Source organism: Magnolia sinica, chromosome 3 (genome assembly GCF_029962835.1).
Source record: "Magnolia sinica isolate HGM2019 chromosome 3, MsV1, whole genome shotgun sequence".
In the NCBI taxonomy this organism is placed as follows: Eukaryota; Viridiplantae; Streptophyta; class Magnoliopsida; order Magnoliales; family Magnoliaceae; genus Magnolia; species Magnolia sinica.
Window position 1 is genome coordinate 120,478,501 of NC_080575.1, and position 16,407 is coordinate 120,494,907.

At 40.8% G+C, this 16,407-nt stretch overlaps 2 protein-coding genes across 2 annotated transcripts; one reads left to right on the forward strand and one right to left on the reverse strand.

Moving 5' to 3' along the window:
* The first annotated feature begins 498 nt into the window (after window positions 1-498).
* Window positions 499-3,002, forward strand: LOC131239132 (agamous-like MADS-box protein AGL16). The gene is made up of 3 exons (XM_058236690.1): window positions 499-1,501; window positions 2,242-2,347; window positions 2,852-3,002. The coding sequence occupies exons 1-3, from the start codon at window positions 511-513 to the stop codon at window positions 3,000-3,002; spliced, it is 1,248 nt and encodes a 415-aa protein (XP_058092673.1). The 5' UTR covers window positions 499-510.
* A 10,739-nt stretch (window positions 3,003-13,741) lies between these two features.
* Window positions 13,742-14,962, reverse strand: LOC131240994 (peroxisome biogenesis protein 7). Its single transcript, XM_058239590.1, has one exon. The coding sequence runs from the start codon at window positions 14,840-14,842 to the stop codon at window positions 13,892-13,894; it is 951 nt and encodes a 316-aa protein (XP_058095573.1). The 5' UTR covers window positions 14,843-14,962; the 3' UTR covers window positions 13,742-13,891.
* Window positions 14,963-16,407: the final 1,445 nt, after the last annotated feature.

Consider the following 16,407-nt stretch of genomic DNA (forward strand, 5'->3'; position numbering starts at 1 on the left):
TGGATCAGCCTGATTTGTGGCACGTCCAGCCTTTATGATGGACGGCCATGCTCATCAGGTTGGATGCCATACACCCACAAGAGCCCCACACACAACACTCGTAGAATAAGCTTACTCTTCTCTTTGTTTGACTTAACAATCTCCTTAATCTAATACTACTATGAATGTGGATGAGATCCAGGATCTAGACCCTTAATCAGGTGGGCCTTACCATCCAGATTCCATGCCTCAATCACAGCGACCGATATTCCAGACAAAATACTATCCCTTTGAATGTTGATGAACAAGTTTTCTTATATTTTTGTGTCTGTTTGGATGCCACTAATTGAATAGTCATGAATCACCATTACATCCATCTCTTTGAATCCCAGACCGTCCAATGTCGGTCGACCCACATGATGAATGATCCATATCATATACACGTGCAATAGATGTACAGTACAATTTTCTATTTTGCTTAAATCTCATTGTTTCTTTCTTTTTTCTCTAAAGATCTTGCAATCTTTGAAAATGGGCCGTGCTAGAATTCCCATTAAGCTAATCGATGATTCGAAAGCGCGAAATACCACTTTCAAGAAGAGAAGCCGTGGTCTGCTGAAAAAGATGTTTGAATTTGCAACATTGTGCAGTGTAGATGCTTGCATGATATGTTTTGGGCCAGATGGAGATCGACTATACGCTCACGAGACATGGCCGAAAGATCCATTGGAAGTAGAACACATGATCAAACGGTATAGATCCCTTTCTATAGGAGAACGAGACAAGCGAAAGGTCGACCTTTCAAGATATCTAAGTGAAAGGAAGAAGAAACTCGAACATGAACTCAATCAATGGAATGAAGAAAAATCCCGAGTGGAATACCCGACGTGGGATTTCCAATTGAATGAATGGTCCGAAGCAGCATTGCGTGAATTAGCGGTTACATTGGATTCAAAGATAGAGATTGTAAAAAGAAGAATCAGATTTTTTAAAGATAAGGAAAAATTACAAGGGAGAGAGATTGTGATTTCGCCACAAGTGAATTCAGATCATATGCAAAGCGCATTGGGTATGTACATCAATGCATTGGATGATGTTCAACTCGCACCATTTCCACCTTGCTTCGACCCATTGGATTCACTTCAAATAGAAGAGAAATTTCCTTATGGTTCGACTTCGATGGATGCCAGTGCAATGCTTCCGATATCAAATTACAGTGATTTTAATGATACTTACGTCCACATTTCACAGTGTCAGCCGTCCTATAATTCGAGATTTCATGCATTGGAGGCAGATGTTAATGGTCATACAATTTTTCAGAATGATTTCAATGTTGGGTATCTGCATCATGAGGCCCACCATTTCCAGCCATTGATTCATGGGTCATCTTCTTGTATGAATCCACAGCCTACTAATGCTGTATTCATGTCGCATCAGATGCCCCACCGACTGTTGCCTCAAGCTAACCATCCGTATTATGGGCCCCTTGAAGTTCAGGAAGTCAAGATTGATCCTAATAGAGGTGTGTTCTGAAAGATATTGTTCTTCAAATCTACTATTTTGGATTTTCTGATTAGTAATGTATTTTTGGCTTTCACTAATCCATACTTAGGCCCACTAGATGAGCGGATCAGATCTCATAACACGATGTGTGTGTGATTACCTAATCTTAAAACACAAGAAATATATCAATTTTGGAATTTATCTATGGGTTTTGTTTTGCAAGGGAGAGCTCTAACCAAAGCAAACCCATAGTAATTTTGTTTATCTTTGGGTCATTGACAATATATATATATATATATATATATATATATATATATATATATATATATATAAAATTAAAAAAAAGAAGAAGAAAGAAAAGTAACGGTGCATGTGGCATGACATTCATGATCTGGATCGTTCATCAGGTGGGTCCCTTTGTGGATGGGACATCTCTATCCGTCTAATTGGTTGGACTACACAATTCTAACCGTCCAATTGACGCAAATTTTACATTACCGTGTGCATTGCTCTGGCCAGAATTACCTCTTTGAAGAGGCTTCCGATTTTGAGAAAATGACAAAAAGCCCCTTAAAATAGATTATTGAGACCTAAAAGCAAAACAAGCCTTGATTTACTCTGGTATAAAAACCTTTTACTGAAAATTAATAACAAAACGCCCCTTTGCGTCACGAAAACTTTTAAAAAGACAGTAGTTTTGTACCTTTTCTTTCCAAATATACCCTTTTCTCATCAATTTAGAAACAAACACTGTTGCAGAAATGGAAGTTGGTTTTATGCAAAGAGGCAGCTCCGAGACTTTTCCTTCTAAGGTTTGCCATCTCTGCCAGAAATGCCTGGAAAGTAAAGATATTTTCATGTACAGGTTGGCATTTAAGACCCTTGATTTTTACTTTATTTTATGTCTTTTCAATTGTTTCCTTACTTCAGGGATTTTTTTTATAGAGGAGATGCACCAATCCAGCCCAACCAAACCGTGGGCCCACTGTGGATGGAGCATAGATAATATATATGTATAGTGTGTACACAGCCGCATACAGCTATAGCTGTATATCCAGTTTTGTACATATAATTTTTAGGTAGATTTTGTTATGTATAGTTGTATATACGCTTCAGTTATACACACTATACAAACTATCTTATCTAACACGGATTATCTCCAACCATCCATTATCATCTGTTGCATTTTGATGCATGACCACTTAAAATCTGGACCATCCATTTAGTGGTCATTGATCAGAGGGGTGATTGTCCAATTGGTGTGATTTTTTATTTTTTAACTTTAGCAATGAAGGGGCGATATTTGAACGTCCTGGATTGAGTTGCAATTTTGGGCCTAATGATTTGTGGAATATTTTGATGTTCGCAGAGGATTAACTTTTTGCAGTGTAGAGTGCCGCAAGCATCAGATTGATACAGATGAGGTCACCTTCAAAGCTGAATCCCTCAGGAGGAAGGGCAATTTCGGAAAAGAAAGTCTAAAACTTCCTATTCGTGGGGTCTTTCTTGATGATTTTTGAAGCACAGGGTGTTTTCTGTGTTGAAAATGAAACAAAGGGGTTTAATATAATAATTAGCTTAATTAGCTTAATTTAGAGTACAGTTTGGAAGACGTTTAGTGATTTTTTTAATTTTTATTTTTAAATATTATTTAAGGTGCACAGCAACTGAAGGGTTTTCCCCTAATTTTGTAAATGAAAGGTATTTTGTTATCGGAGTCTTGCTATGCCCACATGCACCTCTACACCACACGTCCAACCTGGCAGTGGTTATGAACATCCGAGCCATGCATCATGGGAGACCCATCGTGTGGATGATCTGGGCCGATGATCAGGTCATCAGGTGGGCCTCATACATCGAATGAAAGTAGACGCTTGTGGCCCACCTGAGGGCTTGTCAGATTTATCGGCCCAGTCATTTTCATGGTGTGGTGAGAATCATCAGATGCATGGGTTGGATGTCCTCAGACATGCCAGTTTGGCACGTGGCAGTGCGTGAAGATGTGCGTGAGGTAAGCAAAGCTCGTTGTTACCTTGACTGATGCTGATATTATTAAGGGCGTTTTTGTAGATAGGGGATTCTATTATTGTAAACCTGTTTATATCTTTAGAAGGGATCATGCATTCTTTTTTATCAACTTTTGATAAGAAAACCTTGTCCTTTTTTTAATTTTAATTTTAATTTTTAATTATTATTTTTTTATTTTTTTAAGTTTTATCAGCACACAAATCACATTCGCCAATGGTGGGGCCCATTTGATGGACGGCTTGAAGAAGCATCAATGGATTGGTTTCTAAAGTTGGCCTTCTCACAACATGAGAAAAGAGGAATACGGTATATGAACCATCCATGTTGGGTCTAAAACATTCATTGGCCATATCCCAAAGTGAATGCCAATCAAACAACCTGACTGAACATTCAGTTAGGAGTTGAGCTTTGGGCCCCACGAAAATGGATGTCCAGAGCATGGGATTAGATTATTAAAATATCACTAGGGGAATGTATTGAGTGTTCCCAAAAGGCTACATAAGAGGCCACCAGCATTTGTGAAATGCTACAATGCTCTCCTAGTTGCATTAGGAGACTTAAGTCCAATCCATTGATATAAGAATGTTCTTTAGGGCTACAATGCAAGCATTACATGGATGTAACAAATATTAACCATTTGATCAATGTCCTTTTTAATCAAATATTAACCATTTGACAGTTGTCCAATCAACAATTTGAGGCCCACCATGGATTGCTTATGCTTCTAAAGAATTACTTTTCTTAGGCACCCATAAACATCCTGTCCAATGGGCTACAGAAAACAAAGGCCAAATCAAGCATCGGTTGGATCATCTGATCAGCGTGCCCATTAAATGTTTTCTTAGACATAATTGACGGTTCGGTTCGGTTGATCTGAGTGTCCAAGTGAAGCAGCGTGCGGTGCAGGAGGCCAATGCATGTGATTCTCTGATACTTTCTGGTGGTCCAACCTTGTATGATCCATATCCTAAAAATCACAACAATAGGACAATCCTAACCATACAAATGGAGGGCTCTTGGTGAGGGGCGAACAAACAAATAAAATGGATGGGCAAAAAAGGCAGTCGCTCATAACCATTGGCCATACAAAATTTTCATGTAAAAGGAAATAATGCAATCAAAGGGTAAAGATTGTCCACTCAAAAGAGTAATATATTGCAACACGAGACCCACTGCCCACTGGATGAAAACTGGTTAGGCTAGTGTCCACTCAAATCACAATCAGGGACCAGTTTACTAGTCCAGGTTGAGTCAAGTCCACACTTCTAAAACTCGCTGACTCGGCTCCAAATTTGGCCAAGTCAACTCAACTTGGTGAGATTTTGGGCTGAGTTGCTGGGAAGCTCGGAACTGTGAGTGACTGGGTCGAGTCTCGGAAAGGCTCATCAGGTTACTGGCATTTTGTGAGTTTTATACTGAAATGAATACAACCCTAATCCCTCTTCAAAGAAAGGGGTGCCCTTTACCCACAAGCCATCTAATTTGCTGCCGTCGAGCTTTTTGTATCATTTTACTTGGAATAAACATAACCATTTCACGTATTTAGCCTAGTCCTTATTTTTCTAATTTAATAATAATTAAATATCGTATCAAGTTGAGTCGGGTCGACTCTTTGAGTCAACCTGACCTGGCTCAACTTCAAGAGCCGGGTTGTCCAATTTTTGAACTATGATGAGGACATGGGTATGAGTGGACTGATGGTCAGAATCGGCAGGCTATAATTTGGGCATTTTTTGACTTTGTTTTTCCTTCATTCATTCGACAGACGTTCTTTGGACAGAGTGACAGGTTATGGAATGATTATGAGTCAAATCAGATTTGAAATTCTCATATACAAATCTATGATCAACAATAGAAAAATATCCATTTTGCATCATATCTAATTGATTCCTTGATGGGGCCCAAGAAGCAACATCACCTGATTGTCATCAAACCGACTCACTACGAATGATAGGTAATTAATTTGAAGGAAAAACTAAGAACAACAAGCAAAATACAAGAAAGAACACACGATGTGACATGTGGAATGCTAAGTGAAAGATTCCACTTACCAACGAAGCAGATTTCTTATTAGAGATTTGCAGAAAGAAAGCAAAAATCACATTGAACTTGTATTTAGCAGGTGCGAAAATCTTATATTTGAGCTCTATTCTAACACATAGCAAACTTTGATTCCAGGAGTCGGAATATCTCATATCCAGGCTCTATTCTGACATATGGCAATGGAAGTTCAAGACTGCATGTTGATGCTTAATTTTCAATTTGAATCTAATAAGGGCCCACACCGACGCACCCTCAGAAGGGGCTTTTGACGCTAAAAACTGTTTTGAGCCAAACCGCAGTTTGTATTGTGCGTTTGGATTCAATTTCACAAAACCCCTGCTGATCTGCCAGTTGGCAAGATGGGCACTAAAAAGTCATCTAGTCGACCAACAAAGCACCAACAAAGCAGGAAAAAGACCACTTTTACAGTGGTTGCGTCAAAACGAGCCCTAATTCATTCCAATAACGAGTGGGTGACCATAGTGAGGTCAGTCCCACCCCATTCATGATGAAGGACTACACCCTCCACTCCAAATTGGAATTGCAATTGCTTCAGGTCCAAGTTGAAACCCATGAATTTAGGAGCTTGGTCCTTACAAATCAAAATGGTAGAACCCCACCTTTCTCATTTATTCTATTATGAACACAATTAGGTTAAACTAAGCATCCAAATGCACCTTGAGGAGATGATAAACTGGAGAGCACTCACTGATGAATTCTGAATGCTAGTTGAAGCTCGAAGGATGCAATCAACTGGATGTGGGCAAGGTGTTCCATAACGGTAATGGTGGCCATAACGGCTACCACCATTACCTTTACGATTCGGGACATAACGGCTGTTACGGACCCGTAATGGCCATTACAGTCTCTCTTTTTTATTTTTATTTATTTATTGAAACACCCCCGAAACAGCTTACGCCCGCCCAAAAAAAAAAAACACCTATACATGCCCTGTAATGTTGATTAAAAAGTATGAAAAACCTGTATATGTCCCGTAATAGACCATTACAGGGCTATTATGACCTTTATAGGGGATGTAACGTGCGGTTAACAACAATTATTACAGGCTGTTATGGCCGTTATGACCCCGTAACGTGTAACGGTTGCCATTGTCACCTTTACGTAACAGCCTTTACAGCCCCGTAAAGGCCTTTATGGCACACCATGGATGTGGGATCCCCTCCCACCCCCCAAAAACAGAAGGTCCAAAACCTTTAGGCTGTGAGTGAAAAAAGAAACAAAACTTGCACTTCGCAAGTAGGGCTTCATTGTGGATACGTGATAGATGATCCCAGTAACTCCCAATTTCCAAATGGTGACCATGAAGAAGAAATTCGAAATCGGACTGATTGCATTCAAAAGTAAAATCAGGACTGAAGATGGGAGGAAGGGAGCCTAGGCCAACAGCCAATCCATAGATTTGAGCTGCTTCAGAACCTTTTCAAACACAATAAATGAAGATGAAAAGGACATTCAGTCAAAACCTTTAGCTGTTCGCCGCCTTCAACACTTCTCTCCCAAACCTTGAAACAGCACTTAATAAACACCAGTAGACAACTATCCCAGGAATTAGCATTGGAAGAAAATCCACTAAATATGAACTGGTACCATCCACATGCTGCACCAAACACTTGCGCATTCAGCCAAAGGGAAGAAATGCATCCAAGTGCGCCTCCCTACGTGAAGGAATAGACTACTAAACAAGTACAAATCAACACTCCTGGATTTATGATATCCAGATGCATATCTGGACTTGGTAGCGGGAAGAGCACTCCACATATTCTTAAGATATGGAGCATAGATACCAATATCAGTATCTGATCTGATACTTCAGTGCCCCGAGGAAGTTGCTGGGAGTTCAGAAAAGATCGAACCAATACAATAGGTAAACACCATCAAGGGAGTTTCTCTGGCAATGCATGCTAGAGACATTGACTGGTAGGAAATTTTTCCTTCTGGATTAGGCTAAGGTGCAATCTCAGGCATGATTGTGTTGGCATGTGACCGGTGTTTGGTAAACATGTATCCATGGGTTCCCTGCTATCCTCTGCAGCCAGCTGCCTGAGCATGTCCTTTCCACTTCTACTCCGATTGTGGATCATATGTTGTGCATAGTGGGCTAGTTTGGCATTGAAGCTAGAAATGAACTGTTTGAAAAAGACAGCATACAAAAGATGGGCTAAGGGGCAGAGTGGGGCATGACCGTGTTGGCATGTGAGCATGGTTAAAATAATCAGTAAATAGTCAGCCATGAGTCAAGTCAGGACTTACCTAGGTGGGTGTTACTCGGGGTGTTGAACCAGATAAGGTCTGACTGTGTCCATGTCCTCGGATGAGTAGCATCAGACTTGTCGGAGTCTTAAACCATGCATGTGAATGGCACTGTCAATCATGTATCGGCCGGTTTGCAACAATACTGTGCCGAGAACTGTTCAGGCATGACTGTGTGTGGATTCTCCGTGATTGGCAGTTTGCCTTGCAACTGGCACTATATGACCCTAATTTGCTTGCTCGCCCTTTCAGGCCTGCATGTAATAGTTGGGTTGGGGGTCTATACTGAGTGGGATTGTGGTGGGATTGTGCTAGCATGTGAGTGGTATTAAGGTGAGCATTTGCCAATGGCCAGCTCCTAGAGCCTGGGTAAAAGAAGAAACTTGATGTCTACTGGGAAGCCAGCCATAAAACTTATGCCAATCTACTATTTTAAATCCAAAACCCAAATAGTTGGGAGAAAGCGATGACACAGGTATACATATGGTATCCGGTACCAGTATCAGAATGATATCATCTCACTGCCAGTACCTGGATCATATTTGAGTTTGGGTTATCACAGTGCTGGATATTTTCTAAGGCAAAGAAGAACATGGATCTATAACTTTTGCAGAGTGCTTTAATTATTTTGGAGATTAAATGATTGTTGGATAGAATATTTCCAGAAATAAACATGCATGCATTTTTCATCGATTCACAAAATAAGCTCTATTGACATTTCTAGAATTTATATATGATTTTCTAGCAACTATATATCCATTTTTATGCCAAAATTTTGGGTTCTGCTAAACCAAAATTTCATACCTGGTTGTACCATGTGCAAGCATTAGGGTTCTGTCACATACCAAAATGAATCTTTAGTTGACATGCCTCATTGAGTAAACAGTATATGCTAGTGGCAAATGAGCTAATTGAGTCTAGAGATAAACCAGAAAAGGTAGGCAACCAATGCAAAATTGGTATGGAGAAAGCATGTGACCATGTATACTAGCAGTTTCTTTTTTTTTTTTTTTTTTGCTTAGTCAGGATAGGCTTCAGTGGGAGGAGGATTGGGTGGATAAAGGTGTGTATTTCCAGTCTCATTGTCAGTCCTTGTTAATAGATTGCCAGCAGGATTCTTCTCTAGCTGCAGAGCAATTCATCAGGGTGACCTGATGTCCCCGCTGTTGTTCTTGATTTTATAAAAGGTTTGAGCCTCTCGTTGGACAAAGCAGTAACTCAAGGCCTTTTAAGGGTTTTTGGGTTGGTAGTCTGGAGATGGAGATTACGCATCTTCAGTTTGCCAAAGGCACTATCTTGTCTTGCAACCCTAGAGAGGATCAAGTGGTCAATGTTAAAGAAATCCTCAGATGTTTCGAGGCTGTTTCTGGGTTGCAAGTAAATCTCAGAAGTGCTATGGCAGGCCTTGCAGTTAGTGTAGATGTTAATCTCTTGCAGTCCACATAGGGTTCACAGTGGTGAGGCTCCCGTGCCCCTGTTTGGGCCTCCCTCTTGGCAAAAGTCTAAGTCAGCAAGGTTCTGGGAGTCCATCGTCGATAAAATAGATAAGAGACTGGCCAGTTGGAAAGGGAATATCTCTCTTGGGGGGAGAATTACCCTTATCAAGGTCATCCTTTCAAACCCCCCAGTTTATTTTCTCTCTTCAAGATTCCAGCAATGGTGGCTTTAAGGGCGTGTTTGGTCTGCGGAATTGAATGGTATTGAATTGTATTAGATGGTATTAACATCATTATTGCACAATGATTGCATGTTTGGATATACCATGGTATTGTAGCCATCCAATCCCATGTTTGGGATAAAATTTTTACTATGGAGAACACCGGATTAAGCAAAATCATGTTTGGTGGACCATGTAATTGTAATCAATGGACCAAATTCACAACGGTTGTCGTTCACTAGTACACATATATAACCAGAATGTCAGGTGTAAACGGTGTATATGGATGGAAAACATGGATAAATGTATGCATCAATGTGGGACCCACATGTATGGTGGATTTCAAAATACACGAAAATCCTGCATGGTAACAAATGCAATTCCATGGGACTAAATGCAATTCCATCCCACCTAAACTAATCCCAACCTTTCCCATACGCTCCAAATGCTGGATGGAATTACACAGGACCAAATGCAATTCTATCCCATCTAATACCGTGCGCCAAACGCCCCCTAAAGATAGAATGGATTCAGAGGGATTTCTTATGGGAAGGAATTGATGGGAATCACAAGCGTCACCTTGTGAATTAGAAGGATGTCTATTATTATTTTTTTGTTTTCTCTTTTTCAATGGCTGGTACCAACAGATTTATTTAGAACAAAAAAAGGGCTTTATCTATTAAGATAAAATGGATAAGAGGTGCCAACAAACAAAGTGCGTCTAGATACACCTGATTTGGCTAGATCATCCGTTATGAAATTAGGTTCTTGAAGGACGAGGCAAAACCAGCTAGAGCAATGGACCAAGAGGTCTTCAATTCATTCACGAAAATATACTACTTCCATGCCACCCATGTTGATCCTACTGCCCAAGGGGAGTGCATTTGAAAATTAGGGAGCCAAGAGATTCTCAAACTCTTCCCTTACCCTAGATAGGATTTCTAGATGTCATGCTGACGAATCAAACTCTCTTTGAGCCCCTTATGGGAAGATTTAATGATTTCATTGCCGGTGATTTCAGAAGACCAAAATAAGGTCAGTTGAACTAAGTTACCAAAGAGGCAAGAGCTCCAATCTTATTCTTGGGTTTTGGAGGGGGTATTACATAGGTTTGTAGCTTCAAACAAGAAACTTTTGAAAATCTTTATTTCAATCATGCATATATATATATATATAAAACATTATTAAAAAAGAAGAAGAAGAGGAATTGTTGGGGGGCCACATCAGCAGTAGTTGGTCAACCAAGTTTTACATCCAAATAAAAGGTTTTTTAAGCTGTAGTTTAGTTTGACGAAAAAAAAAAAAAAAAAACTGTGGGTTTGGATTTCGTTAGATGAGACAATTTTGGATTTGAGTCCTACTGTTGAAATTGGCTCTTCATCCTTTAATATTTTCATATTTTTCCAAGTTGATGAATTATTTTAGCTTGGTTTACTCTCTGGAGGTGGAGAACAACATTATTTAAATACACTGTTAGATTTGTTGTAAATGTACCTTCATGCATGCTATAAGGGCTCGTTTCACAACGTGGATTTAGAGGCATTCGTGGGAGTTTTATTTTATTTTGACTTTTTTGGTAGCAAGGGTTTTGAGGGATTTGGATTTTAGAGGAATCAAAATCCCCCAAAAGAGCCTTTTTGACATTCACACCTAAAGAGATGATTTACAAAACCGCTCAATTCCACATGTTGCAAGATCTACCGGATTACACAGCATTTAAAATCCATGCTGCCAAACAAGCCCTAAGGCTGTTTCAATCCATTGAGTAACAAGTAGAGCTCATAAATGTAACAGACTATTGCATAACGCCTGTGGGAGTTTTATGCTTTAATTGCCGGTTCCAAGCCTAGACAAAGGAGGATTACATCAAGTTGGCAGCCGGCGTGAAAGTTTTACTATAACTTTCATCATGAATCACACCCTGATCCATAGCTCAAGTGGTAGATTGAGTGCAAGATACCTCATTTCAACACTGAGGTCTTGTTATCGATCCCTAGTGGGGGTGGCTAACAGTGAAGTGTGATCTGACAGTGGGGTGTACTAACAAGCTAACCAAAAAAAAAAAAAAAACTTTCATCATGAATCCTAATAACATGACATTCCAAATGCCCTTGATAGAGTGGAATGGTGGAATAGGATTCGTGCAGCTGACCCCAATTAGTTGGGAACAAGACTTAGATGATGATGAATTGAATAAAACTTAACAAGTTACTTCTACCTTAATAAAGTCAGCTGTCAAAACTCCACAAGGATGGCCTATGATATACATATACAAAACACAGATATCGAAACAGATACAAGAAGTGGGTATAAAACTCCACATCTGTAGAAGTCTGGAAGACGGAATCCTAAGAATTTTTTGAGGAGTTCAAAAAGGTCACTAATAAAACTTGACAAGTTACTTCTACCTTAATAAAGTCAGCTGTCAAAACTCCACAAGGATGGCCTATGATATCCATATACAAAACACAGATATCAAAACAGATACAAGAAGTGGGTATAAAACTCCACATCTGTAGAAGTCTGGAAGACAGTATCCTAAGAATTTTTTGAGGAGTTCAAAAAGGTCACTAACATGAAATAATAGAAGACTATTGAATTATATCTTACACCTACCCATGAAATACCAGTACCCTAAGCATATGAAAGTATCTGGTTATTCTAGACAAGTGGATATGAGCCATACGGCATGTGCAATGCACGTGAAGAGAGGAACGGGTTTGAGAGATGTGGGAGAGAGGGGAGAAGAGGCGATTGTGAAAAAGTCGCTGTGATAAGGTTTGCTACAACAGGTCCAAGGGATTGCTATTTTTACACCAAGACTGTATTGTTGAATCTGGGGTCATCTTTCAATTATCAGAACCGTTTATAAGATGAGCCTCACCATGGATGGGGAATGCCTGAGAAAAGCATACCCAAATTGTAATATTTCAACACTTTGATCATTGAACTCTTTTCCTTTTAATATACTGCCTCCTTTAACCGTCGTTTTGTGGACCATTGGGTCTCCAAATCTTGAAGATTGTTTTCATTATCAACAATCCATTGCGTGGTTCATCACACAAATGGTTTGGATCATTGCAAAATGGCCCTGGATCAAAGGGCTACAGTTGTCAAGTAAAAGATCAATAGGTCAAGATGCATTGCAGGACATCTCTTTGATAGACAATGTCTAGTGCAACTAACATGGCAAGGAAGTGGTCTGCAACATGTGGGAAAGAGGGTTGGAGAGGCGGCTGTAAAAAGAAGTCATTTATATATTTTGGCAAAGTGTGATGGACTGATGGTTGACACTAAGGCTCTCTAAAATTGTAGACGTGGCATATGTCAACTCAAGCAAACCGTTCGGGTTATGGGACACACTTTAGATATGTCATCATCCGAAGTTTAGATCGATTTAATGATGCTATCCTCTTAAGTAATAAGCATTTGTTTGTTGAATTTAGACCATTGACTGTTTTCATTTTAACAGTCCATCAAATATCCAGCAATTGACCAGTTAAGAAATCAAATCAATTTAATTTTCAGTTTAAGATCCATCTAGATCAGGGCCAACGACTTGTATGATTTAGTTCGGGTTTATTCTATGTCAAAGTGTACAACTTCTTAAGGTATGCTGCATGTGTATTAACCATCATACCTTGTGAGAGTGTCAAAGTTTTTCTTGTTGTAAAAAGGAAAGCATCGCCCAGCAAGATGGCTTCACCTTAAATTACCTAAATGCCGTTCTTTTGGTTTAAAACCCTTCCCATGCCCTTTAACAATGCATATTTTTAGCAACTTGAAAAACTAATTGTATGCGAAATTTTGCCCATTGCCGCTTACTTTATATATGGTAGAGAAAATATAGCCATCCATGGAGCTCCAGGGCTTATCTTACATCAAAAGGCGCTTTGGTGTTAGTAACTCATGTAAGTCCCATAAAATCCAGTCTACATGTCTTCTCAATACAAAATATTGTCTCTCCATCTATCTTTGTTTCTTCCTAATCCTACCTCTAGCATTGCTCCCACTGACCTCAAGATTGTGAATTAAAGTGTTGAATTATTTCATCACTTTCAAATCTTAGATTTGAAAAAAGGGTCTTCTCCTCATTCCTATACATTGAAACCTAGTCCTAACGCATTCTGAGTCGAATTCAGTCTCTTCTAGATGAAGAAAGATTAATATCACCCACAGCAAAAATCCAATTCAATTCCAAGTAACAAAACTAATTCTACTGAACTAAATTGAATTTTTCACCAAGAAAACAATTGAATCTATTGAACATTCATTTGTTCATTGTATGACAAAGAAACCCGTTTTATTATATGTGGGCATCCATCCATCCATATTCGGTAATTTATTCACATATGAAAAGAACATGGATGGAAATGTACCTGAAAACAGAGAACACTGTAACTGCAGTGATCACATTGCTCTTGGATCCGTCCCATGCTGCCACACATACACGAGCTCGTCCCACCCTGTGCTCGCCAACAGCCCCTCAACAAGCACACTCATGTCCACTCCAACCGCAAACTCCGTGTGGTGGTCGTATCGTCCAAGAAGAGCATCCTCCACTCGGTAATCCCACATGCACACCGTCATGTCGTACGAGCAAGACACGATCAGGCTCTCCTGGTGTGGCGAGAACTTGATCCGCCGGACAGCAAAGCCATGCCCATTGAGCACAGCGACGGGGGCGCGGAAGCTCCGCACGTCCCACACGCGGATGGACTTGTCAACGGACGCGGTGGCGATGCAGCAGTCATCGTACTTGTTCCAGTCGCAGGAGAGGATCTCGAAGTCGTGGGCAGGGATAAGCATGGTGGAGGCAGGCTCGCGGACGTCCCAGATGCGGAGAGTGCAGTCGCCGGAAGCGGAGGCGAAGACATCGGCGTGGCGAGGGTTCCAGACAGCGGCGTAGACGCAGTAGGCGTGCTCCTTGAAAGTGCGGAGACTGGCGGGTCGATCAATGGTCCAGAGCTTGATGGTGTCATCCCAGGAGGCGGAGAGGAAGGAATCGCGGCGAACGGGATTGTAATCGACGGAATGGATCTCGCGGGAGTGCTCGTGGAGGGATCGGATGGGGTTGGCGGTCGGTGGGAGGGCGACGTCGTAGACCTTGAGGGATCCGTCGGCGACGGCAGCGATGAGGAGATTTTCGTTTGATTCGGACCACGCGGCATCGTAGACTCCGTCGGCGGTGTCGAAGGACATAGGGTTGGAGATGGCCGAGGACGGGGTGAGGTCGAGGACGTGGAGGCGGCCGTTGCCGAGGATGCCGAAGTTCTGCGCTGTCGCCACCGCCAGGCGGTTTTCGTAGAAGGGGCTGAATTTCACGGAGTAGCCATTGAAAGGTGTCTTGAAGAAAGGCATGTTGGAAGTTCTGCTGCTGCTGATGCTTGGGCTTTTGGGAGCAGTGCTGCCGCTGCAATTAGGATTTTGATGGAGAGAAGGGGACGGTGTCTGTGTTTATCAGCAGCAGCTTCCCATCTTCGCGTTTTGTCCAGGTAGGATTCTTGAAGCGTGGTGTCGGGGATTGGACCTGAGTCATCTACAAACGGACTGCGCTAGCCGAAACGGATTGGAGTTATTCGGTACGCTCTCATCGTGCTGAGTAAAATCAGTTGGACCCACCTTGAATGTATGTGATCTATCCACGCCGTACATTAATTTTTACATATATTTTAAGGGGTTGAGTGCAAAATTGAAGCATATCCAAAGATAAGGGGATCATACCACAGGAACAGGAAACAGTGGGGAGAATGATTTCCACCGTTGAAGCATTTCTAGGGCCCATGGCGATGTTTACTTGTCATCCACCCTGTTCATGAGCTCATGTCTAGGAAGGAAAAATACAAATATTAGCTTGATCTAAAACTTATGTGACCCTAAAGAATTTTCCAATGGTAGATGTTCAATTCAACCATTTCCTATGGTGTGGTACATTTGAACATTATATATGCTTCATTTTTTGCATCAAAATCTAAAATTATCGGGTAAAATGGATGGACTGAGCGGATAAAATAAATAAATCATGATGGAACTTATAGAGTTTACTCAGTACGCTAAGCTTAGGGAGTTAGTACGCAATCCGCATCCGCTAGAAGACGGAGAGGATTTGACCTGCGTGGCAGTAGATTCAAATCTCAGGTAGGCCATATCAGATGAAACAATAGTTATTAACTATTAAAAAGATTTTAAAAGTTACAAAAGATAAGTTGAAATTTACTTTTTCCCCTGCTTTATCCATGTTTTTCTAACGTTATCAATATGGTGGACAGAAAATAAAAATTACGGTGGACCTAGGAAGTTTTTAATGGTAAGAATTTAATCTCCACTCTCCTATGATGTGGTCTACTTAAGATTTTTATTTGACTAAGTTTTTGGGATCATGCTGTAAAATAAAGGGTAAAAACCTGTGGATTGTGTGGATATACAAAAAATAAAAAATAAAAAATTATTAAGGTAGCCCCACGGTCAGAGATGCACTATGTTAGGTGAGGCTGGGCCGCACCTTATCAGCTCCCCACTTTCGCTGAGTGAGGGCGACTTGGGACAAACACACCTCAGATCCACCCCGTCCATCAGGTGAGACGCCGTATTTTCACTACAGGTCCTAAAATATTCAATCCAATCCACCACTCGGGTGGGCCAGAACACAGTGAACAGTGTAAAATCGTATCTGAAATCGCTAAATTCACGTGGTGCCGTACCCACTAGTGTTTGAATTTGGGGGAATCATGTGGCAGTCAAGATGAGTCAATTGGATGGCATGCACGCACCCACAGAATCTGGAAAGTTTTAATGGCTGGGACTTTCCATCCAACTTCCATATTGCCAACCTGAGTTGAATCGTCCTGAATTTTTTTATAACGGTCAAACGAAATGCTGAGGCACCTGATAGACGAGGTGACTCCCAACCACACGAAGTTGTTCCA